This window comes from Pyrgilauda ruficollis, unplaced genomic scaffold, assembly GCF_017590135.1.
Source record: "Pyrgilauda ruficollis isolate IOZ18807 unplaced genomic scaffold, ASM1759013v1 scaffold9, whole genome shotgun sequence".
Lineage (NCBI taxonomy): Eukaryota > Metazoa > Chordata > Aves > Passeriformes > Passeridae > Pyrgilauda > Pyrgilauda ruficollis.
This window is the reverse complement of record NW_024531043.1, coordinates 181,834-207,172: the sequence shown is the minus strand read 5'-3', so window position 1 is coordinate 207,172 and position 25,339 is coordinate 181,834. Positions and strand designations below refer to the sequence as shown.

The window sequence follows — 25,339 nt, the reverse complement described above, 5'->3', positions numbered from 1 at the left end:
GCATGGCTGCGAGCTGGACTGGATGATCCTTCTGAGTCCCTTTCAACTCAGGATATTCTGTGATTCTATGGATGGGGCTCTGAGCAATCTTGTCTAGTGGCAGGGGTCCCTACCCCTGGCAGAGGGTTAGACCAGATGGCCTTAAACAGTCTCTTCCAACCCCAACCATTCGGATTCAATAATTCCATGGTGTGGTATCCTGGATCAAAGCATGATTAGAACAGCAGGAATTGTTTACAACGCAGAGCTTGGCAGTTTTTAGGCTCACTGGGCCACACATCCCTTCTTGACCAGCTAAGCCAGGCTGAGATTCAGCCCCACCCTGGCCAAAAGCATCTCCTTTTTGATCATGCACCTTGTTTGCAAGCCAGAAAGAGCTACTGAGCACACCCCTCTGCTGAATGAGCGATTGATGATGCCACTAGCACTGAAAAGCAGAATTTTAGAAAATCCTTTCCACCACCCTTGGGTTGTCCAAGAGATGCTCCATAGCCTTCTGTCCCAGCAGGGATAAACTGAGCAATACACACCTCTGCACCACCCGCATGCAGGTGAATTTGTCCACAGCATCTTCCAGGGATGTAGGGATGTTGTGCCTCCTCCACGGTGCCCAGAAACTCTGGCTCTGCCTGCTGCAGATTGTCTGAGCACAGGCTCTGCACTGCAGCGTGCTTATATTTGTCAGAGTTCCCATGCCCTGCAGACTGTGCTGGCAGCCATGTCACACCGGTCAGTGGCACTATCTACAGGAGCACGAGTCTTTCAACCATCCATCATTCCCAGCAGGCTGCTCATTGATCCTCTCTGCAGGCTGGAATCTGGGGTGCAGAAGGCTCCAGCACTGAGGCCTCCACTCCTCCACCTGTGCAGACCTTGGCCAGAGACATTTCTGCAGCTTTGCAGAGCAGTGCCCAAGTGTTGCTGAGTGACGCTGATGTTGCTCTGCACTGAGCAGATGTTTACTCTCTGCCCTCTCAGTGTGCCTCCACCAGCTCCATCAGACCTTCCTCTCAGCACGTCCTGTCTCTTCTCACCTCTCAGATGCTCCCTTTTCAACCAATAGTCCCAACACACTCTGTGCAATCCATGGTCTGCCTGAAGCACTGAACCTCTTTCCAGTGCAACTATCAGCAGCTGCTTCCCAGAGCAGAGTCTTCCAGCTGACGATGGAGGAAAGTAAGAGCTGAGGAGACAGCCCTCATTTTGTACAGAGCTGGACAGGGAACGCAGAGCTGCTGCTCCCTGGAGACTTCCCCTCTTCCAGCCAGACAGCCTATCCCTACACAGCTTGATGTTTATCTGGAAATCCTGGTTGCTACCACTGCATGAAGAGGACCATCTCTACAGCTATCCCAGCACATCGCCTTTGGGGTGCCAAACACCTCACTGTGGCCATAGCAAACCCCACTTGCTCAAGGAAGTCACTGGCCATGTGTGGTTCCAGAATGCTAGTCATGCACACCAGGTTCCAGGGTCTCAGAAGAACAGGACAGACTTTGTGCGCTCATTCCTTCTCAGATAACATCCCAAGTCAATCCCCTTATTTGCCCCCAGGCTACACAGACACTTGCCCCACTCTGCTTTGAAGCCATGGAGATCAGAACCAACACTTCTGTTCCACCCTCCTCAAACCCACCTCAAGCCAGACTTTGGGCAAATGCTTCACCTGCATCAACCAATGACAAATGTTCAATTCCCTAATTTCCTTGCCACCTTGGGTGAAAACCAGCAGAGTTCACCACTCCGGCCCTTTGTCCCATTAATTCGGCCACCTGGCTGCTCAGAGATGCAGCTCTGCTCCCTCCCCGAGTAGGACACTCAGCACTTGGAGCTCTTCCCTCTGCACAATGGGAAGGGAGCACTACAAGTCCTGCTGCATTCCTCAGCTGATAAAACCTGTCCAATGGCAACCATAACTCCCTGGGAAGATATGATAAGTTAAAGAATTTACAGCTTACCCGAGGAGCTGTGTGAACTGAGAGAGTCAAAAACAAGACCTGGTGTCTTCAAGCCAGCACACAGCCACCTGCAAGGCTCCCATCCTGCACTCACTCCAGAGTAATCCAGAGAATGATTTACTCTGCCCTGTACACTGAGCTGTTTGCTCAGTTGGGAATTTGTCCTGTTGTCCCACCCCACTCCCCACTCGGGAAGCACAGGTAAATCTCAGCTCTGGCCTGCAAAGAACCTTTGCTTGAGAGCTGTAAGAGCACTGGGGGCTGTTTTCTGTCCCTCCAGTTAGCCTACTGGGAGGCTGGATGGGTACAGTAACACCAGTTTATCCTCCAGTATCTTTCTGCATCTCAGTTCTGCTGAGACTGTGCTGGTAGCAGAAAGACATAAAGGTTGGGCAGAAAGCATACTCTGTGCTTGCAGCCTCCACTAATGCAAGGCAGTGGTGCCCCAAGCCTCATGCCAGCACCCTGTGCTGATGCCATGCCCACGCACACCCTTGCCCAGCACACTCCTTGGGAGAATCATCCCAGAAAATCACTCTGGGTACCAGCACAAGGGGACTCCTTCAGCTTGGTCTATTGCTTACATGAGCTGTGGGATCGTCTCACAGCGCTCCTGTCTTGACCTGGACTCAGCCTGCTAGAAAACACCTTATTCTCAACCTAAAATGTCTAGCGTTGGCAGGTCTGCTGTCACGCTCATGGCATGTTGCAGCAGCTGATGCACATGACCGGCTCCCAGACCAGTGACAGTTCCTAGCCCTGGCTTTAGCTGAGGAGCTAAAGCTCCCTGCTATGGCCACCTGCAGCCAAGTATGTTCTCACAGGCTGCAGCAGCTCTTCCTCACCTTCCCTGCAGCAGAAGAGCTCTCCAAATCTTTTTGTCCATCATACTCCCTGCTCCCCAGTCGATCTAGATATTCACAGAATCACAGGGTTGTTTCTGTGGGAAAGGACCTTAAAGACCCTCTCATTCTACCCCCTGCCATGGGCAAGGACAGCTTCCATAGACCAGGTATGACCCTAGAACAGAACCCTCCCTGTGCAACCAATATTTCCCAAGACAGTCTCCCCCTTTTCTTCACTCCACCATCACGGCAATTCCAGTTGCTGCCTGTGCTCTGCCCTACTCTCCTCCAGCCCTGCTGCCACTGCTCACCTGCACAGGTGGCAGTAGGTCACCCATGCCTCCACGTGTCAAATCTTGAGGGATTCATTGTATTTCTCTGTCCCTCTGCATCTCCCACCAAAGGCACCCACATCCCTGAGCAAAAACAATCCCACAGATGGTTTGCCTTTACTTGAGGTAGAATGGATCCAAACTTACTTCCTTAACTCATTCTTTCTTCACATGCACCATGGGGACTTTATGCCCTTCTACAGCACATAGAGGCTTTGACTGGGCAGGGCCAGCTCGATTGGTGGAGCTTCTGGCATTAATTGACAATGTGGCCTTCACTAAACATAGATCCCAGTGTTTGAAGGTCCCACTACCCATTGATTTCCATGTAGTTTTTAACAGTGCATTGCACCATTCCATTTTTCCAGGGGCTGGTGCATGACAGCGAATATGGTATATCTGCTCAATACCTTGTATTTGTAAGGTATAACACCTTGGTCAGTGTTAATAAACCCAGTTCCTCTGAACCTTTAACAGAGCCCAGGTGTTTATAAGGATTTTTGAAATTAGTCCCACTGTCTGACTCAATAATGACAGGATTAGTTTTTCAAGGGTCAAAATGGTGTTCCAGGCAGTGGTGTAAAGCATGGGGCACATCTCCAGCTACCCAGTCATGCCTCCTACCATTGTCAGCACACAGTGCTTGCCTTGGCAGTGAGTTTGCAGCAGTGTGATGCAATCGATCTGCCAGGCCTCCCCATACTTACATTGACCACCACCCCCCGACCTCAGGAGCTTTTTAACCACTTGGCCTTCTTGATCACAGCACATTTTTCACAATCATGGATAACCCAGGTTATAGCGTCCATAGTTAAGTCCACCCCTTAATCATGAGGCCATGATGCATCTCTTCCTTGATGGCCTGAGGTATCATGGGCCCACTGAGCCAGAAATAATGCACCCTTACGATGCTATCCCAGACCCACCTGAGACACTTTAATCCTGGCAGCTCAATCCACCTGCCCATGGTTGCAACACTCCTCAGTGCCTGACTCTTAAGGACATGTGCATCCACATGACGGACTCTGACAGCCAACTCCTCTGCCCAGGCACCGATGTCTCACCACAATTCAGCAGCCCAGGCGGGTTTCTCTCTGTGCTGCTAGCTGGTCTTTTTCCATCGTTCCAGCCAGCCCCACAGAGCATTTGCTACTATCCCCAAGTCATTGTAGAGATAGTGTTGGCCATTTCTCTCACTCAGCAAAATCTAAAGCGAGCTGAAAAGCTTTCAACTCTGCAACCTGATTTGATCCACCTTGTCCCTCAATACCTTCTGCCACTCACCATGTAGGGCCCCACAAAGCAACCTCCCGTGTTCAGTGCATCCCTGCAATAAGGCAGGAGCTGTCAGTGAAGAGAGCACACTGCTGTTCATTTTCAGGTAGCTGATTATATGGGTGGGGCCTCCTCAGCACATGTCACCTTCTCCTCCTCCTCTTCTGATGGCAGTCTGAAATTTTCACCTTAGGGCCAGTTTGTGATGATTTTCAAGATCCCAGGGGTACTGGGGTTTCCCATCTGAACCCGCTGTGTGATCAGACCAATCCGCTTGCTCCAGGTAACATCAGTGGCATGATGTATGGCAGAGACTTTCTCTTTGAACACCCAGCCCAGCACTGAGAGTTGGGGTGCCAGAAGAAGCTGTGCTTCAGTGCTAATCACTTCTGAAGCAGATCAAACCTCTTAACAAACTGCAAGTATCTCTTTTTCATTTGGGGTGTAACAGGCCTCAGATCCTCTGCATACTTGGCTCCAGAACCGCAGGGATTGTCCTCAAGTCTCCCCAGGTACCTTCTGCCAGGGGCTCCGGAAGGACAATTCTTCCCGGTGTAGAGAACATTTTTGTCACCCTGTCCTGTCCTGACTGGCCCAAGGACTACTGAATCAACAATCTCCTGTTTAATTTGTTTCAAGGCTTCTTGTTCTTCAAGACCCCCCCCACTTTAAATAGTTCTTCTCCCATGTTACATGATGGAGAGGGCTGACAATCTGACTGTACTCTGCAATATGCATCCTCCAAAAACCCATAGCTCCTGGGAAAGCCTGTGTCTCCTTCTTGTTGGCTGGTGGGGACAAAACAGGTGGTTTTTTGGCTACATCCATTGGAATCTGACATCTTTGAGAGAATATCTTTCCCTCACACTTGACAGGAACCACCTCCAGAGGTGAGAATTTCTGTCTTCTTCCCAATTCCCTTGTGTCTTGGTTTGAAAAAGAGGTCTTCTAAGGAAGGCAGGAGCCTCCATTGAAATGGAATATATGACTCCCTTCCCTCCAAATTATTAAGGGGCTTTCAGGCAAAGATATGGGGAAAGGAGCGCAGCTCTTTACGAGTACGTACACCAGGGCAAACAAACAACAGCTGTGGCATTAGCAACAAGCAGGCCCAGAGGCTCAGCCCCAGCTTTCTCTGGGCCGCAGGCCATTTCCCCTTTGGTGCAGTTCCGGGCACAGCCGCCAGGGGCGCTGGTGGCTCCGGGCCGGGCAGGGCGGCTGCGGTGATTCCCCCGCGCCGGCAGGGGACGCTGTGCGCCGGCTCGCGGAGCGGGGGCACTGGCGGCTGGGCCGCAACGGGGAAGGGGTGGAGAAAGGGGCGGCCGCTCCCCAGGCCCCAGCACGACTCTGGGAAGAGCAAGCTGAACAGTACGAATGAGCAAAAACGTCCCCAGGGAGTAGACGAGATGCACTGAACTCTGCAGCTGTAGCTGGAACCACGGAGCATCCCGGCAGGGCAGGGGGTGCAGGGTTACAGTGCCGTGAAAACTCGAAGCAGTGGTAAAAGAATGGTGAGGGTGGGGCCATGGCAGCCTGGCTCTGGAGCAGATGGTGAAAGCCCTTTTTTCAGTGAGGTTGGTGTTAATAAGGTCACAGTTCAGTGCCTGCTATCCCAAGCAAAAGGCTAATCCCACAGAAGAAAAAGCAGGACTGGGTTGGGCTCCAGCAGTGGCAGCGAATTCCCTCTCACAAGCAGCAGCTCCAACCTCTCCAAGCAAAGACAGAGAGAGAGAGGGAGAGAGAACTAGCAGCTGCCCCTTCTCTTACAGCTCTTAAAGCTCTGTCTTTTACCAGCCCAATTTTCTTGGTATCTCTGCCCCTCTGAAGATACCTCAGTTAGGAGGCATGCAGCCAGCTGCCCTCCTCCGCGAGCTTGGTCACTTTTACCCCTTCACTTCTTTTACCCGGTCGTTTCCTATCAACTTATGGGACTAAATTCTGTGGGGGAAAAAAAACCCAAAATATCCTAACTCCCAACACCTTGTCATTGCCTACATCCTGAACAGGGATCCCAGTTCCTTGGTTTCACTACCACTTAGTTCCAGATCATGGGCTGCGATATCCCAGCACCGGAGCAGTCAGGTCACCAGGGGCTCTCCTGACTGGCAGCTGAAGTCTTTTTGGATATCCCACAACTCACACGGAGACAGGGATTGGGTGATTGTCTCCAGCCTTGCCTCTTCCCCTGTTGTGAGGGCCCTGCTTCCTCTTCATCCCTCACTAAGTGGATGGATTTTGCCTCCTTCCATACAGGGGCAAGTGCTCCCAGCGTGGGCTGTTCCTGTGGTTCAGCTGCAGTTGAAGTACCCAGGTGCCTCTTGCTCTTCCTTGCTCCTTCTCTCCCTGAGAGTGCTGTCTAGTATGGAGCACTGTCTGATAAATAGTAGCCAGGGCCCAACACATTGAATAACTTTGCACCTCTCTGGAACTGCCACAGCATTTTTCTTTCAAATATTCTCCCACTTTATTGGGATTACACTTTATTGTAGCTGTTCAGGGCTGAACTTCCAAAACACTGGAGCAGAACAGTCCTGTTTCTGCCACATTACATGCCACTCATGACTATTCACCCCTGGGGCAGATCTCTAGATGACCTTCCTAAAAATCTCTTTCGTAACTCTAAACATGGTGTGGACTGCGCTGAGGAGATGTGGAAGACTTAGCAACAAGAACAGGCTTTCCTTAACATACAAGGGAAATTCAAAACCTTCAAAAGCTGTTGTCACAGGCTTGAGGGAAGAAAAGGTGGTGAAACCTGGGAAAAAATCTTCCTCCCTTGTGCTCCCCACAGACTGGGTACAATTATTAATGGAGTGTCTGAGGCAGCACCCAAGGACAGGGCAGGAGATCAACACTGAATACACATCCCAAAGGGCCCTCATTGTCCTTCGTGTTATCATGTCATAAACCAATATCCCACAGTGCACCAACAGAATGATCCTGACCCCTCGCCCTGTTCTCAAAAGGAGCACTGTGCTGGGCACAGAGAGTTTATATGAAAATATAGACAGGGTGAGGTACCACCCTGCCCACGTGAACAGACCAAGCAATGTTGTGGCCAGTTGCTCTGCACCTAACACAACAAATGCTTAGATCAAATTTTGTTTCCAGCCCTCTCTGGGCAGATCTGTTGATACCTCAAGCCTTCCCATCCCATGCTGGGTGTTAAATAAGGCTGCTGTGGTTTAGGAATGGAATTTCCCAATTTAGTGCTCCCACCAAAACCATGCTGCTTCTCACCCTCCCTCCCCCCCGCCCCACCTGTGGGTGGCTGGAGGAGAACTGGAGTCACAAAAGGCAAAGATAACAACACTGAGATAACAATTTACTGGAAACAGCAATGAGAGAAGAAAACCAACAGTAACAGAAAGAATAATAGCAACACAAGTGTACAAAAGAGAGAGCAAGTCACATGCCGAAATGCTCACCCAGAGCTCAGAGCTCACCACCCCACTTCCTGGGCCTTGGAAACAGCATTACCCCAGCGTCCTGTGCACCACACTCTGCCCCCCACAGTTACTCAACCAGAAGGAAACGCTTCTTCCCACAAGAGACTCTCTTCCCCTGTCCCAGCAATGAGATGAGGTTGTATAGAATAACCTCTGGGTCCTGGCCATGCATCTCCTGGCTACTGCAACAATTAGCCTTGTCCTGGTTGGAACCAGGATACAAGGCAAGCAACTCAACTGCTCCACATCATGTGAAGATTTAATCCAAGAGAGTCCAGTGCATCCCTTTGTAGAATGGCATAATACATAAATTCTCATTGCAATGAAAAAAAACCCACATTTATTCCTGGATGAACTTACCTAAGAAAATGAATTTATGGCCCTTGAAACCCCTTAAGTTTAGCACAAAGTAGCCCATAGTATATGGATTGTTCTTGGATACTATCACAAGCAATACTTCAATTTAAAGAAAACAGCTGCCAGACTCCTGCTGTGTCCCACACACCTTACATTGCTCCCTCACTGGAACAAAAGCTATTCCAAACTATTTTCTTTTACATACAGATGGAGTCTTCTAAGATGTCAATGGAACCTATACTTCTACCCCAGAAAAGAGGCCCCTGTAAAGCACAGTGACTGGGACAGGCACTCTTTAGACTTTAGAATATTAAATCAGGGCACTGATTGTGCCCAGCTGAAGTGTGTTGCCATTTGCAAAAGATCTGCATCCTTAGTGAAAGAGCAAATTTATTAGCTCAGCTGAAAGAGCCAGGCACTGCAGACAGGATGGAGCACATGACCTGCCCCATCAGCTCCACCCATGTGCTTCTCCTGCTGTTTTGTAAAATCACAGAGGCTATAAATTTATTAAAAAATGTCTAGGTCGGTTAACACAAGTTGAGCAGAACCTTCTGAGAAATTCTGCTACACAACATCACCTCTTTCTGAGACAAGACCCAGTGCAGATCATGCAGGGAACAGAAGGCCTTCTGGTAAAAATAGTTGTCACTTGTCCATGGTGTAATTTTTTAAGATTAAAAAAAGCTTACTAAGTTAAATTATCATCTCCAACAACCCTAAAGAACAAGACAGGGCATTCAGATTAGGTTAGAAGGTTTCTAGAGTTTTATCTGCAAAAACTTTTGGCACTTACTGTCCATTCTCCAGATCCTTCACGTGGCACACAGATGCTTCCACCACATCCTTTGGGTTGTGGTAGGGGTTGCTGGCAATTGGATGCTCCTCAAGGTGGTAGTGCCGGGCAGTCCCATTGACTTTGTAGATCAGAGGGCTGGCTTTCCCATTGGGTGACATCTCCTCCTTGCTTCTCTCCTTCTCAGGTATCACAACTTCAATTTTCACTTCAACTGCAGGAATAACCCAAATCTTTTGTTAAAATGAAGCCAAAGGTTTTGCTGCTGTTCACTGTTCTATCACTCCATCCTTCCCTGAACTTGGAAACAGACATCAAAACAGATATTTTTTGTTGGCTTGGCTTGGAAGATAAAACATTTAACATCAAGCTTGGCTTGATGACCTGAGCCCATTATTCCTCTATTCTTTCTGCATCAGACACTCTGCATTCATAAAGTACATATTCTTGAAAGCAGACATGCTTATTATTGAAAGCAAAACAACCTCTCAGTTACAGTTCTTGTCCTGTTTAGTGGGAAACAGCTTCAGGCAGCTCCATATGAGGCACGCCAAGGTCTCTGGGGCTCAGACAGACTTCAAAAACCCCTTCAGTTGTTTGTAGGTAATGTTAACTGAAAGAGAAAGCCAACACTGCATGGTGCATAAAGCTGCTTCATTAGATGGAGACCAATTAATAAGGAACTAGAAATATCCAAAATTATTTCCACATGAGGTTTTGAGTGTGGAGTGACTCTTCAACAGTAGGTGAGAGAAGCAAGGATGGTCCATTTTTCTCATGTGTGCACCAGTGAACAGGTCTGACATTAAATCATCCCTGTTCTGGTGACCAGAAGACCCAGAGACACGTGGGAGCAGGGACTGTGGGGAGCAAAGGTGCTCTTCTCAGCCACCCAGGTGAGGACATGCAGAAGTTACTATGAGGGTGGGCAGGCCCTGGCACAGGGTGCCCAGAGCAGCTGTGGCTGCCCCTGGATCCCTGGCAGTGCCCAAGGCCAGGTTAGACGGGACTTGGAACAACCTGGGACAGTGGAAGGTGTCCCTGCCCATGGCAGAGGGTGGAACTGGATGAGCTTTGAGACCTTCTCCAGCCCAAATCATTCTGTCATTCTGTGTTAATATGAGCTCCCTGAAGGCAGTGCTCACCCGTCCCCCACCACAGGCCCACCCAGCTACACCCCCATGTTCCACTCCATGCCTGGGCTGGGCAAGCTGGTCACAGCAGCATCAGAAGCCACTGATGAGCTCTCACATCACAAAGTGGAAAACATCACTTTATCTCCCAGGGACTTCATCAACCTAAAGCTATTAATATAATAATAAATGCCCGGGAGTTCTATAGCAAGCCAGGGGAAAGTGCCAGGGGCTGGTGAAGTGACTCAAGCACATGGGAAATCATTGAGCTTCCCCCATCTTATAAATGTCATGAACAGGAAAAATCTGTGTAGAAGATAAAAGCTGAAGTTCCCAAACTAAACAGGTAAGGAAAGGCAGAGGAAGGGAAGCCTTTCAGCAAGGCTTGTGGATGATAGGGATGCTGGGTCTTCCCAGCCTCATCTGCTGTCCCAAACGTTTTATTGCAAGAATATTGAGAGAACAATGGAAGAACAAGTCAGGGAGAAGGTCGTTCATTTTGGAAGGGAGAAAAGGGAGTGGACATGGCCATTCAGGCCCTGGAGGCAGGCAGCTGTCTCTGGAGTCCCTCAATTTTCTGCTGTTTGTGCCTGCTCAGCAAGGCAAGGGATGCGTGGCTTTTTGCCAAAGAGCCAAATCCCTGTGCTCACCTGTCTATGATTCACCAAGGGTAGTGACAGACACATCCAGGAAACTGAATTTCTGTGTATGAATGCTGAACCAACAGAAAGCATCACCTTCTGCTGTGCTCTTGCAGCTGCAGGAGTTAATGCAAATGAATAGGCCCTGCACCATAAATTAAAAACCCCACATTGCTAGGAGCAAATCTGTTCCTAGAGCTCTAGAGAAGCAGCCTGGCTGCTGCAGGCACCCAGTGAAGAGGCTGCTCCCCATAAGCACCTCTTTCCTAGGGCACTGGGAGAAGCAGACATGGATTTTCCAGGACAGAGTTTGAAAATATAATGAATACCCATTTATGCCAGTCCCAGTGAAATACTTCTGGCCCAAGAAACAGGAGGCTGATGTCATATGATTTCACAGTCAATCTGCAGAAAATGTGTTGGTGCATCCTTGCAGCCAGACTGCGGAGCCAAACCATGTCGCAGGATGAGACAAAGGTTGGGTAAAGCTGGTGGCTCTGAGCCCTAATGGTGAGGGGGACATGGATATCAGTGAATTCACCCTGCAGGGAACAACTCCCATCTCTCACTTGGATGATGCCCCAGGACTTTGTTTTACAGGGCACATTTGGGTTCAGGTGAGCACATGGAGTGCCCACTGATTCACAGCCAAATGAACCTGCGGGGATGAAGATGGAAATGTAGCTCTGAGCTTTTCCCTTCGTCCTCAGTTAGAAAAACATATGCAGGAAGCAGCAAGTCTCTGGAACTCAGCCATCCCCAGTTGGCACCCACCAACACTGCTGTATAAATGTCCAGAGGAAAAGAAAAAGAGTTGTAAAATCTTCCCTTTCCTATTTCGGGCCCCACATTTCACTGCTTGCCTCTGTGGGAGGCATATCCCACTTGCCTCTCAGCAACCCTTTTTACTCCCATCTCCTCCTCCTTCTCACGCCTCTCAGCCCCTCATGGGGTGTCCCTCTGGCCTGAAACCTGCATTCCCAAGGGATGATCCCTCCAGGAATCCAGGGCTAAGCAGCACCTGAGCTGATCCAGCAAACTGGCTCAGTTACCATCAGGGAAAATGACATTTAAATGAAATATTTATAAACCCAAGTTTAATTTAATACCAAATCCAACTGGTACAATGGGGCTGGGGCCGGTGTGTTCCAGCTCTTTGACAGTCACATCCTATAACTGCTAGAAGAGGGTCTGGACCTTAAAGCAAACTGTTTGGAAAGTTTTAGGCATGTTACTACAAACCTAGGCACTAGGCAACTCCTCAGGAATATAGGTAGAAATATGGATATAAATATAGATATTGATACATAGGTATGGGAATAAAGGTATAGATATAGATTATATAGATAAAAATGTAAATTGTGATGTATATATGCATAGGTATAGATATAGATGACAGAAAGAGACAGAGGTGTGCCTGCTTGCCCTGTGCCACCAACATCACTTATACACATACAAACGTGTATGTAGGTGTGTTTATACGTTCATGCACATTTTTAAGATATCTCTATAGATACACACTTACACAGATGAAGAACCAGAAGGCCAGGGCTGGAAATATTTTATAAGAATATAGAAAAAAGCAGAGAAAGTAGCTGAGCATTAGCTCATATCACATATCCACATATCCCTCAGCACTGCAAGCTCTCACTACTCGAAAATCCTGAGTCAGCTCCTCAAAGTCACAGAATCATTTAAAATGCAGGCTCTTGACAAGACTATAAATTTTGACCCTTTTTTTTTCTCCCAGGTTTTCAGCCTTTAGGTCAAGCATCCTTCACATACAATCAGGAACCATGTCCCCACACCATTTATCACTGTTGGCTCAAGTGTTGTTTTTCTCTTGTAGTCACGATGTTCTTGTGCTTTGCCTTGATGTCATTCACCCAAGCAGTCAATCCTTAATATCCCATTGCATCTCCTGTAAATTTATTCCTTCTCCATCACTATTCACAGCCTGGAGGGACTGGTCAAAGTCTCTGCTTGCTCTTGGAGAGGTACTTTAGATGTGAGACTGGAACTGTTGACATTGATCCCAAAGCAGGGTGTTGACAGGTGGCTGGGCTGCAGTGCAGGGTCACAGGCATTTTTAAAAAATTAGGGCAATTGGATGCCCCAATACTTCTTTATCACAGGACTGGGTTCCCAGTATGGCTCAGAGCCTCTCTGGAGGCTAAATTTAAATTATGGATATGGGGCCATTGAGAGGTTGTACCTCCAGGTACCTGATATTTAAGATACTAGAAACCAGGAAAATACTGGGCTAATATGGAAAGAAAGAATTTGCATGAGCCAAGAGCTGAATTGAGCCAAGTCTGAATAAGATGAAGATCCCTAGCTATAGAGGATGGAGGAGCTGAGCTGGCAAGGGGAAAGCAGTGTGTCTGCCTTCCCCAGGCCTAAAACCCTGCGATGCACTTCAGGGCTGCAGGCACAGGGCAGAGGAGCACTGAGGGCAGGGAACAGTCTGCTGCTGGCTGCATGGTGCCAACAGCTTTGGGAGCAGTAGAAACCAGAAATGCATCAAGGGATGATGCTGGAGGAACAAGCAGGCACAGCCAGAAATCTCAGTTTACCCCAGCAGGGTTTGTTTTCCCAAAGCCAACACAGAGTAAATCCACCACCAAGAGACATGTTTAGGGCTCACTGTGCCCTGCCAGAGCTGTGCTCTCCAGGCTTGCCCACCCCACCTCAACTGCAAGCTCCAATGACAGTGACTTCAGGTGGTCTCAAAGAGATTCCAAACCATTTCTATGGACAACTTCTCCCATCCTTCCAAGGCTGGACAGGGCTTGGAGCAACATGGTCTTGTGGAAGGTGTCCCTGCCCACAGCAGGGGGTTGAAACTACTTGGTCTCTACTGACCTATCCAGCCCAAATCCTTCCATGATTCTATCATTCTGTTAAAAATGACAGAGCCAATGACAAAACCACCATGTCAAATGTGCCTGTCTCTGCTCTCCCTCTGCAGATGCTCTGTCAGCAAATGCTACGCTCCAAAACCACGAGGTAGCACTTACCAAGCAAGGATGGGGACAAGCTCAGAACTGAGCTCAGGTAACACAGCCAATGGCACCCCCTCCAGCACCCTCCAGCAGTGTGAAGCAGTGTGCAGGGAGCACATCCCCTGCTAAATGCATCCTCCATGCAAGGGTGAAGCCCACCCCAAGACACCCCATGTGCTGGGAAGCGACTGCCCTGCCATCAAACACTGAGCCCAGCAGAAGAAGAAGAATCAAAATTTATAGGTTTTGAAGCCACTCTCCCAATATCCAGGGCAAAGACAGAGCTGCTGCAGCTCACACAGAGCTGCCACATGATGGTTCCTGACACCCATTATCCTGATCTGGCTGCACTGTGGGAGCAGGTGCTGGGATACCATGCAGGCTGCCAGCTCACCCCAATGCATCACACACCCAAGACAAACCCGAGGAGACAGTTATGCAGAGACTGAGAGCTGTGCCTTCAGAAGAGGATCTGGCATCACGGGACTGCAGCACTGGAGATAACAGCAGATTACTTCACTGTTTGAACATAAGCTCTTAATTAAACACTGAAATATCTGGACAGGGATGGGCACTGCAGCAGCAGCCAGACCTCACAGCTGGCCGGCAGTACAGTCAGCACAGCTACTTAGGGACTCCGCTCCCCAGAGCTCTTGTATCACTCATCTGCCCTTCAAAAGGTGATATGTGCACAGTGCCAAGGTTATCTCGAGGGTTCTCAGGGTCTCTCTTGTAATGAAGGAAGTGGAGCAGATAAAGATCTCATGTACACCTTGAAAAAGTGCCTGAATCAATTCTGTTCATTTCAGGCTGCATCCAAAATATTCCCTTCATGTGGAAACAGCACTGATGGAGCAAATAGCTCTATTCTGTCCCTGCTTCTTATTCAGACAAGGAATAGTAAAGTCCAGTACTCAGCTCTAACACTGTACAATTCCCATATGAAACATCAGTGAAACCCTTTGCTAGAACAATCAGTATCCTCAAATGCCTGTTTGCCTCCTTGCATTTGCAGGTTTTATGAGCCTGGGATGAAGCCCTGCAGCCAGTGGTGAGCTACCCAAGGGCTGCAGAAGGCTTGTGCAAAGCCTTTGAAGATGCTAATCCAAACCAGAGCTGAGGGATGGAAGTGCATTGCAGGATGGCATTTTCAGGCATTTGGCCCTGCTATGCAAATATAGCTCTCTCTCTCTCTCAGCTGCAAAAATCTGCAGCTAAGGAAAACTGAGCATTGGTGTTCCAACACTGGTCCAAGATTACACAGTTTTGCTGATAGAATACAAAATTAAGTGGAGCTCATAGCAGAGTTTGTCACAAGTTTAGTCAACACAGGCATTTATTCCTGGATGTGTTTTTGCTCCTCAAACATTTTAAGGAAACATATAAACAGGGCTTTCACAGAGAAAACTTACAGGTCAGAGTGTCCAGTGCCATATTACCTTGGTAGTGACCCATAACATAATCACAGTACAGGTCAAGCACAGAAAGCCACCTTTATTTTCTCATTGTGCCTTGCATAAAGGCAGGGAACCTCACTCCTGGATGCTCAGTGAGGCACAACTTCTATTGCCCTTCTGACGCGTTTAGTCCTTCAACCTGAAATCCCTCCTGTCTCAGACAGTGAAGGCAAACTGCCAAGAAAGGGTCCCCAAAATACATCTTTCCACCCACAAAGGCTACACAGGGATGCTGACTGGTCTGATAGATCATCACCATTCTCTGATTCCCCTTGCCCTAGGACACAAGCAAGGAACAAGGACAAGGTCACCCTAAGCTCCCTCCGAGGTGGCCAAAACAAGCTGCAGGATGGGAGCTGGGAGCACTCCTCCATGGCAGCTTCAGGAACACTGACAGGAGCAACCATCGCTCCCTGGAGTCCTGTGCCAGGGCCGTGCCAGGGGTGTGAGTATGGGTGATCACGCAGTGCCTGCTCATGCCCAGCCTGCTCAGGACAAGGCTGACCATTGACACTTCCACACCAGGCCCCCCTCAACCAGCCAGTTCGCCTGGGCAGGTGGCACCACCCCTGCCCCTCGCACATACACCCAACCTTCCCCAAACCGTAGAGAGCAGGGAGCCCAGCCAGCCCAGCCATGGAAGGAATGTGCCAGCCAAGGGGAGAATCTTTGATGTCCAGGTGTCTACAGCTGCTTTCCCCACCGAAAGCAGTACAGATGGACAAGCTTCACCAAGAAAATAAAATCCCAAAAGCAGAGCAGCTCCAGGACCTGGTCTGCTCCTTCCCAAGTCATTCCCTTCCCACAGGGAAAGAAGTAAGGGCTGGCCAGTGTGCCAGAGTGACAAAACTGTGGCAGAAGGAAGGTGCAGGAGCCCCATGTGTCTCTGCTGGGATAGCTGTCACCCAAACCTACACTGGGGCACGAGGGGAGCAACTCTGCTCCAGATCTGGCAGAAAGGTAGAAGCAGGTGGGTGGTGAAGAACAAGGCAGTGTGACCAGACAGAAATGCCTCCTTCACGGTACAGGGTGAGGTCCCCTCCCACCCACCTACCACCCCCCTGGCACTGCTGCAACCCCCCACAGCTCCCTGCCTGGGAGTGAGAGCACTGAGGAATTTGGGGGGATTAACAGTCCAGTAATCCTCCCTGCAGGAGCCAAGCATTAACATTCCCCCGGCCGGCGTCCACCGCTGACCTACTTCTCCCACGGGGACAGCGGGACGGGGGCAGTCAGAGGGCGGGCAGTCACCTGGTTTGGGCTTGGAGAAGCATCCTCCCATGGTGCCGGGCGGGACAGGCAGCGGGGCCGGGGCCGGGCCAGTCAGCCAGGGCGCGGGCACATCCTCGCATGGTACAGAGGGGTCCTGGCTCCCGCGGCGATCCCCACCTGCGATGGGCAGAAAAGCTCCGTGAGAGCTGGTACGGAAGGCAGGGGCGGCAGGCAGGGGAAGCAAACCCGTGACACATACCGTGGGCACCCCGGTGACCCGAGGGACGTGGGGACAGCCACCTGGGACATCACCGTGCTGGGAGACGCCGCTAAATTCAGTTATGAAGTTTATAAATTCAGTCATCAAAGTTAATTACAAAAACCCTCATATCATTTATGGCCAGACTTTAATAACTTCCCAAAGCCCTGCCTTTGGGAATTAAAGCTCTAAGCACACAGGTCACAGCACAAATACAATGACTGAACCATAAATACATTTCAGTTGGGGTTTTCGTGTTATTATTAGGAGATTGAAAAAAATAAGTCTATTCTATTGCACAGTCCTGGAAGTTCCCCTATGCCAGTTATGCTCATTCCTGAAGAAATGCTATTGGCTTAGGAGCAATTAATTATTTAGAGAAAGGGGTTTTGATATCAGACCATTTACATCAATGTCCTTTTTCTACACTATTGAGGTTTGTTGTTTTTTTGTGTTTTTTTTAATTTTTAAAGTCAAGTTGTGTTTCTCTTATTAGCTTTGACTTGAGGAGCTCTCAGATTTGGTACAGACTAAGAATTTAGATAAACCTTTCCAATTCCATTCCATGGCTGAAAACAACAAAGAGTCATCCAACACACTGGCAATAAAATAGTATATTTCATTTGTTTTACTCAGTTGTGAATTCAACTGATTTACTGTGGTTTTGCCATATATTTTTCAAAAAGTCCTCTGATGTGGGCAGGAAGATAAATACAATTTCTGAATTATATTTTGAGACAGGCAAAGTAGGTTTTTCTATAGCTTATAAAATGCCTCAAGATCTTTACAATGAGAAGAAATTAGAGAAGTGCCAGGAGAGAGATACCAAGCACCTTCTCTCCTTAGCTTAAACATCAACCCAAAGTATCAGGATGTATCCCTCTATTTTCAGCTACATCCCTCCAAAACAAAATTTCCAACTCCCCTTCCATGCATAGCATCACCTCTGCTCATCCCCAGCTGTGTTGCAGAAGCAGCTTCAGAGCCTGGATGATGCTGAATAAGCAATCCAGGCGATAGAGGAACACAAGCCTGGTGCCTTGCCCGTGGTGCAAAGCAGGCATGTGCTATTTGATACTTTGCAAAGAAGGATTATTAAATGCAGAGGGAAGAGCTCTTCTCCCAAGAGCATCCCAGGAAAGTAGCATGACAATGTTTATACAAGAGCAAATGCAAAAAAAAGCTACTATTTAAGAAGGTGCATAAATGCATAGGAAGATTTGGGAGCAGTGGGGGAAAACGGAGTGGTGATGTCACATGCAGTAGCTGCTGTAGGGCCCTTTGCCAGAACCAGCAGAAAGAAAGGGAAAATGGCTTTGTACCAGGCAAACCAAGTCTTGGGTCGCTGATGTATCAGTGACACAGGACAACAGTTTAGTGCGTATAATAAAATACTGCCACTGGTGCCTCGGGAGCAAGCCAAGTCCCCACTAACCCAGATCAGCTCTTTGCACTGGACTTCCTGCAACACAAGTGGACACTGTGGCGACAAGACAGGATCATGCCCCAGGCAAGTAGTGCCCTGGCACCATCGCTGCATTCCCTCGGGATGCTGCACATATGGAGGACCACAGCAGGGACCCCTGGACTGGTGGTGGGTTGGATGGCAGAAGAGTAGCCCCCAAATATGCCTCACCAGAGAAGCAGTCCAACTTCTCCAACCCTCCCAGAGATACTGATGTGGGACTGGTTTCCAGCTGGTCTGGCTGGTTTTAACAAGGACTTAGGAGGATGTCAAGAGTTCCTGAATGTTGGAATGTCACCCATTCATCTGAGATGTCTTGGCTTTGTTTGGACCTTAAAGATGGCAATCTGCAGCCATCCCCTCAAGCCCACTGCACATCTCCTAATTTCTTCACTGATGGTCCCTCCAGTCTTTCCAAAGCACTAAGACATCTGCACCTCCCAAAGCAGGTCAGAGGGAAGTGTTTGCTATCAGAGGTGTCCCTTCTCCACTCCTAGAGTTCCCCTGGCAAAACCAAAATGGTTCTTGGTAGGATTTCAGCTGATGACAACAGAGGAGAAGCCACCTGGCTGCTCCCAGCCTCAGTCCCAGCAAGCACATGGAGATGCTTTAGAATCACCTGAGACTCAGATGGTTGCAGAAAGGCACCACCCACCCTCAGGGGACACAACAGGGCCATGTTACTGTTAGTGGCATCCAGAGGTATCGATCCAGAGCTGGATCCAGCAGGACTCGTGGCCAAAGCCATAAGCTCTGTTACGAGAAGGAAATAAGCCCATATACAGCACAATGTAGCTGAACACAGGATCACCCGTAAAACCTTGCTAGGTCCTGAAGGGTGACAGACTGACCTGAACAAGGTGTCCATGCTCAGTAAACCAGTTCATCATCTGTTCCCTGAACAAAACAACACTGTGTGGCACACAGCTGAACAGGAACACCTTCAGCATCTGCTCAGAGAGGGCAAGAAGGAGTGGGCTACCAAAATACGAGGTAACTGATGTGGTGCTGAGGAACATACTAGTCCCATCCCTAAAAACTCTAGTGTGAATGAGGAACTGGCCCCTACACCAGGCTTTCTGCAGAACTCCATCATCCACAGAGAGCACTGCCTGCTCCCCAACAGGAAAAACTGGGAAAATTATCTAACAGGAGAAACATGGGAAACAGTCTAGTGCTACTGACCATCAGCACTGCCCCTGCACAGCAGCAAAATATGTAAAATATGGCAACATCAAGCTTCAGTGCAAGTCGGGGATATCAGATCAGACAGCCCACCTGGCTTGGCCCAGTGTCCACTGCCCAAACATGGCCAACAGCACCCATCTGCCACAAGCAGGCACGAGCAGGGCAGGAAGGCTGGGACACTCCAGCCCACACTTCCCGCTGGGCTCAGAGCAGAATCCAGAGCCTGCACCACTTCTGAGCAGTGCAGTGCTGGCAGAGCTATTATTAGCACTGTGCTTCTGCTCTCTGCAGTGCCCCAGGCTCCTGTTTTAATCAAGTGCTCTGCTGTGACTCCAAAATCCTTTCCAAGAGCTAATGTGGCAACTATATAACTACATAGGTGTATTAGTACACTATAGGTATAAAAAATATTTTTCCCCTGAGCATCAGTTTGTGTTTATTGCCCCAGTATCATTTCCTTACCTAGCACCCAGGTCCCTCCCATCCAGCTGCAGCATCTGTCAGCATCTGTCCTGCTGCTGTAAGTAATCCTGCACCGCCTGCCTAGAAATCTGGCAGAGATTTGAGCACCAGGCCATGCCTGTGACATGGACATTTCCCAGAGATGTCAGTTTGCCATCCCAGCTTGCTCCAGCTGGAGACCTCTGTGGAGCACTGAGCAGAGACACACTTGTGCCACTGTTGAGTGCCTCACTGTGATTCATCTGCTGTGTGAGGGGGGCCTGGTGCACGTGGGCACCAGCTGCCCCTGTGCCCTCTCCAGGCTCCTCCAGACCCCCTCACTGAGCTTCTGTCTGCACACTCACCTTTTTGTGGGCATCACCCTGACCCCCATTGCCTTGGCCGCACCAGCCCTGGGTGCCACCAGAGGAAGAAGAGGCAAGAGGGCTGCTTCTCATTCCCTTCCCACTTGCCCAGCACAAGTCTCCTCACCTGGTCCCCTGGACACACAGAGGGGGTTTCTGCACCTCTCAAGGCAGCTCTGTCCCCTCCCCATCCCTCTGTCCCCTCCTCTTAAGCCCTGGACCCAAGTTTCCTCTCCTCAGAAACGTGGGACTTGCCAGTGTCACCAAGAAGATGACTGATGTGATCTCCTGGCACCAGGGTCTAGCAGGGGCTGCCAGAGAAGGCAGGGGCTTGGTGACAACTCACCATATGCTCTCATAGAAGGGACCCTGCTCTGGGGCTGAAGCATGGAGGAGACAAAGATGCTAGAGCAGCTGCCAGCTCCTGAGGATCCTGGATATGGCTACCAGAATAAGAAACACCTGTGTCCCTGGGTCTTACAATCCCAGATCCTCCAGGCTTTGCACAGCCCTGGTCCTCCCACAGCTGCATCTCCTCCGCTGCCCTGTCCTCCTCTTGGGACCAACCCAAGCTAGCCCTAGGTCTGCTGGGACACAGTTCAGGATCCCAAAGCTCAGGAACATGCCTATCATTCCAAGGAAACCAGACAACAATGGATCCTCCCATCCTTTCTCCTCTCTTCATGTCCAGGCACTACTGCTTGGACTGACTTCCTCCCACAGCTGGAAATGCCTGAATGATCTCTGCCATGAGTCCAGCAAACCAGACTACAAGGACTTTTGTCTTCTTCACACAGGTGAGCTCTCTGCTTCCTCTGCAGTGCTCTGCAGCAGGATCTGGAGGAAAGCTGGGGGCAACCTGGCAGAGCACCTAGAAGACCTTTGAGGAGGTTTCTGAAGAACCACTGGAATTCAGTGAACAAGTGGGACATCTGGGATCTGCTCTGTTCCCAAGGACATGACTTCTGCCTCCTCACTGACATCACCAGTCTGCAGGAGAAGGGCTGAAAGTCCATGGAGAGCCAAGGTCCACACAAGTGAGGATGAGGAAGGTCTCTTTTCAGATACACACAGGATCTCAAAGCAGAGGTCAACAATAGATACGTCCCAAAGACATTCTGTCAGGATGAGGAGGAGAGCTTCCCCAAGGTCAAGGGAGAACTCCTCAGTACTGCAGAACTAATGAAAACCACAAAGGAGATGTAGGCAGTGTGAGCCCTGGGATGGCTGTTTCTCAAAGAGAGTGGGATCAAAGGGCCAATGAAAGAGACACTGCACCTCTCAGCAGCTTTTAATGCAGGGAGCACTAACATGGCAGCCCCAAGGGAGTTGTGGTCATGACTATGCTGGCTGATATTCATCTCCCATCAGTGTGGCACCTCTTGCTCTGCACCTTCTGTCCACGATCATGGAAGAATTCAGGTCGGAAGAGGTCTCTAGTGGTCATCTGACCCAATTCCAGCTGTGAGCAGGGTGACACACCAGCCTGGATCAAACCCTAATTCTGCCTTAAGCTTTAGAGAATGGACCCAACAATAGTCATGACAGGACCCACTAACATCTGGGGGTCCTCAAGGGTACAAGACTTTTTTAGATGGGTATCAGTGGGAAAGGTTCAATGGTATACAAAGAACAAGAAAATCCATTCCTGGCATCTGGAGACCACCACAGACCTACCCATCCACACATTTGCCAGATGCAGCACTCATTAAAAATGGGAACAAAAGGAGATGTTGAAAGATTTCACTTCCTCAAGACTTTGGAGCACTAATGGTCTCCTGGTGGGACTGGAAGTTAATTTTTACTCCCAAGATACCCCATTTCTGGAGTATTTTGTGGTGCTGAGCCCCCCTGAGGTGCCTCCAGTAGAGGAAGGAAAGGGATTAGGCAGCTGTGCTGTGCCCTGGAGCAATGACAGCCGCAGGGGTCAGGCACAGGGGTTGCTCACATGCTCAGGTAACAGCTCATTGCCAGTTTGGGGTCAGGAAGGGTCTCCCTCAGAGACTGGCACAAGTGCCAGGGAGCTTTTGCCTTCCTCTACAGCTCTAAACATCGCCCCTTGCCAGGCTCCTCAGGGCTGTTTCTGGCCAGGGATTCCCTGCTGTGGCAGGGCCAGGAGTCCAGCTGTGTGTGTGATCTCTCCACCTCTCTTCCCCATGGCAGCTTTGTTTTCCTACCTTTCAGTCACTTGTAGCATAGGTCTTCTAAGGCAACATCCAACAGCTCTGCACTGAACAGGAGCTGCTGGTTTTCAACTGCTCCTGCATGCAATAAAATTCTCTTTTTATGGAATCTGGGTTCTGTTTCTGCAAACATTTGCTTATTTCTGCCCTGAGAACTTTGTCCTTCAGGAGCTTTTTCAGTTCCTGAGATAATTTCTGGACTCAGAATGATGTTACAGCTAATTGAAGAGCTCAGCACTTTCTTATTGAGACATCCTTCATGGATGTCTCTAAAGGGTCCAGGTCAAGTAACTTCTTTTCTGCTCTGTTTGACTGAACTCAACATCTGGAAAACTTGCTTGTCTGCTCTGTAGAATGAAGGGTACCATGTGCCTGTTCCAGCCATTCACATCCAGCTCTGCAAGCTGGTTCCACATCCCCCAAGCAGGAACACAAGAGGAGGGGGCAGCTGGAGACTCAGAGCATCTGGTGTTACCATCCGTGCTTGCAGAGAAGAGCTGGCTCTGACTCTGGTCCCTGCTGTGGGAAAAAACAAGCCCTGATCCCAAATCATACCCTATCCACTACAGTGCTGCCAATTCTCCATACATGCAAAATATTGTCTTTAACACAAGGCCAGCAGGAGCCATGGAGCAGTCCCAGCAGCAGACCTGTTTTGGTCACACCCTACAAGCAAAGTGCAGCACAGATCCCACCACAGCCTCTCCAGCCCATCCCACAAAGCACAGTCTGTCCCATGTCCTCTGGTCCCTGGACACAAGGACTCTGGTCCACCTGGTCCTGAATATCAGCAGGACCCAGAGCATTCTTTCCCATCTACCTTCTCACCACACACAATGGCATCTAACAAGGACCCCATCCCTCAGCCCCGCCATCACCCTCTCCATCCCAGCCAGACACATACCCACCCTGACCCACCACACACCCCTGGCACATCACCAGCCCTCATGCACCACACTCAGGTCATGGTGTGCTCTTTCAAGGGCTGCCCGTTTCTCTCACTTTTCTGGGGATTTTCTCTAGTTTGATTCCCACAGTGTTTAGTCAGAACTAAGCCATCACCCTCACCAGGTTCTTCCATACCTGTGCCAGTATTAGAAAGACTTTAGAGTGGTGACTCCATATCCCCCTGTCCTTGATGAGTACACCCAGACTGTCCTTCTCCATCATATCCTGAAGGCCCACTCTTGTTTCACATTAGTGCCACCATGCACAGTCTCATGCTCACTCCTCCTCCATCTGTGTTCAGTGGTGCAACTCCAGCCACCAGTGATGCTTTCCACCTCCAACTCCTCAGCCAGTTTCAGCTGCTTTGTGGGCAGAGGACATTAATAAAAATATATAAGGTGGATCCCAAGAGTCCTGCAGTTCACCAAGCAGTACACCTGCCTCTGCTCCAGTATCCTCCTGACCCTAGTGATCCTGCCAGGGACCAGGCTTCAGCCCAGACGTGCACCAGCACTCTCCCACAGCTTACCTCCTTCCCTCCCCAAAATCAGCCAGTCTCCACTGGTGTGGCAGAGTCCCAGTCCGTCTCCACAAAGCCTGTCAGAGCAGAAACCAGCACACACCCCACAGTGAACACACCACCCTCCTCATGGTGCAGAGTGGTGGTGAAACAGCATTTGGGCTCCAGCTCTTGTCCAAGCACAGCCACACTACCAGAGTCCCACAGACCACAGGCATCTTCCTACCGTCCTCACCACCCTGCAGAGATCAACTCCCCCAAAAACCACAGCAGCCACTGGCACAAAGTCCTACTGACACCCTGAGTTGCCTGCAGCTCCCCTTTCTGCACACCCTGGGGTTCATCCTCCACCTACTGCAACACCCTGGGTGCCACAGCCCATGATCTCAATGAGGAACCCCCATGCTTCCCAGCAAGGTCTGTCTCAGCAAAATCAAACTGCCCTATCTCCAGGGCAAGCCAGACTCTGCTGCCAAAAAAAGCAGCTCTCTCCACGGGACACAGGACTCTGAGCACAGCCCAAGCATGGTTGGAGCACTGGGGAGCCCAAGGCTCTACCCCCACCCCGTGGACCATGCTGTGCACTCTGTGTTATCAACGCCACCCGCAGCAGCCGTGCTCTGACCCCAGGGAGGGGCACAGGGCTTGCCTGCCAAGAGAAAAGGAGACAGTGGGAAGAGAATCAAGTCACACAGAAGACAGCGTGACAGGGGATGATGTTTTTAGGGCAGAGAGAGCTTGTATTTTTAAAATAATATGAGGATGAAAACAGATGGTCTCCATCCTGAAGAGATGTCAGGTATTTTTGTCAGGAATCACACTACAAAGGATGAAAAGAGAGTCCCACAACCCCTAGCTGTGGTTCCCAGACCAGCAGATCAGCCTTTCAGAATGGGGTGCCCAACTGGGGGACCACCTCTGTGTTCATCTCATTGCTTCTTGTCCCTCCACCTCAAAGATACTGCACACAGGACATGGTAACATGGTGCAGACATGCAGTGCACTGCTGCCCACCCTCTGCCCATGGAACAGATGAGCCAAAATCAAGGGGGCTGGCACACAGGAACCCCATATTCTTGTCTCCCTGATACCCCAACCTCCTCTTTACTCTAGCTTTTCACCCCATTCTTCCCCCTGTTGTATTGCATCCCCCTTGATAGCTCTCCAGCTAGCTTCCTCTTCCCTCTGCCCAACCCTCCCATTTCCACTTTCCTGACATTTCCATACCCGTTCCAATCCTGCTGCCTGGCTTCTGTTTCAGGGTCCCCCAGCTGCTGACACACAGTAACTCTGGCACCCCCAGAGCAGCACTGGACCCCTCCTTTGACTCCTGTTCTCCACCTTGTTTGCCCAGCCCCCTCAGTATAACCTTCCCTACCAAAGCTTTATCTCTCCAGCCACTTCCTGGTGGGGTCTAAGATTTGCTTTACACCCACCTGGAGAAAGCAGCGCGTTTGTCTCTGCCGGGTGATTTCCTTTCAAACAGTCCCGAGAAGCAGAAGTCCCGCTG

General features: G+C 49.8%; 1 protein-coding gene across 3 annotated transcripts in view; it reads right to left on the bottom strand.

The window, feature by feature from the left end:
• AIFM3 (apoptosis inducing factor mitochondria associated 3) overlaps positions 1-16,530 on the bottom strand; it is a 43,674-nt gene extending 27,144 nt beyond the window's left edge. For 2 of the 3 annotated variants that reach the window (XM_041488603.1, XM_041488605.1), the window contains exons 1-2: positions 16,500-16,530; positions 9,013-9,226 (exon numbers count right to left, since the gene is read on the bottom strand). In XM_041488603.1, coding sequence (XP_041344537.1) covers positions 9,013-9,226; positions 16,500-16,530 — 245 coding nt within the window. Of the gene's footprint in view, positions 1-9,012; positions 9,242-16,496 lie in introns of all 3 variants that reach the window. The other variant, XM_041488604.1, reaches the window with a different exon arrangement.
• Between the last annotated feature and the right edge of the window lie 8,809 nt (positions 16,531-25,339).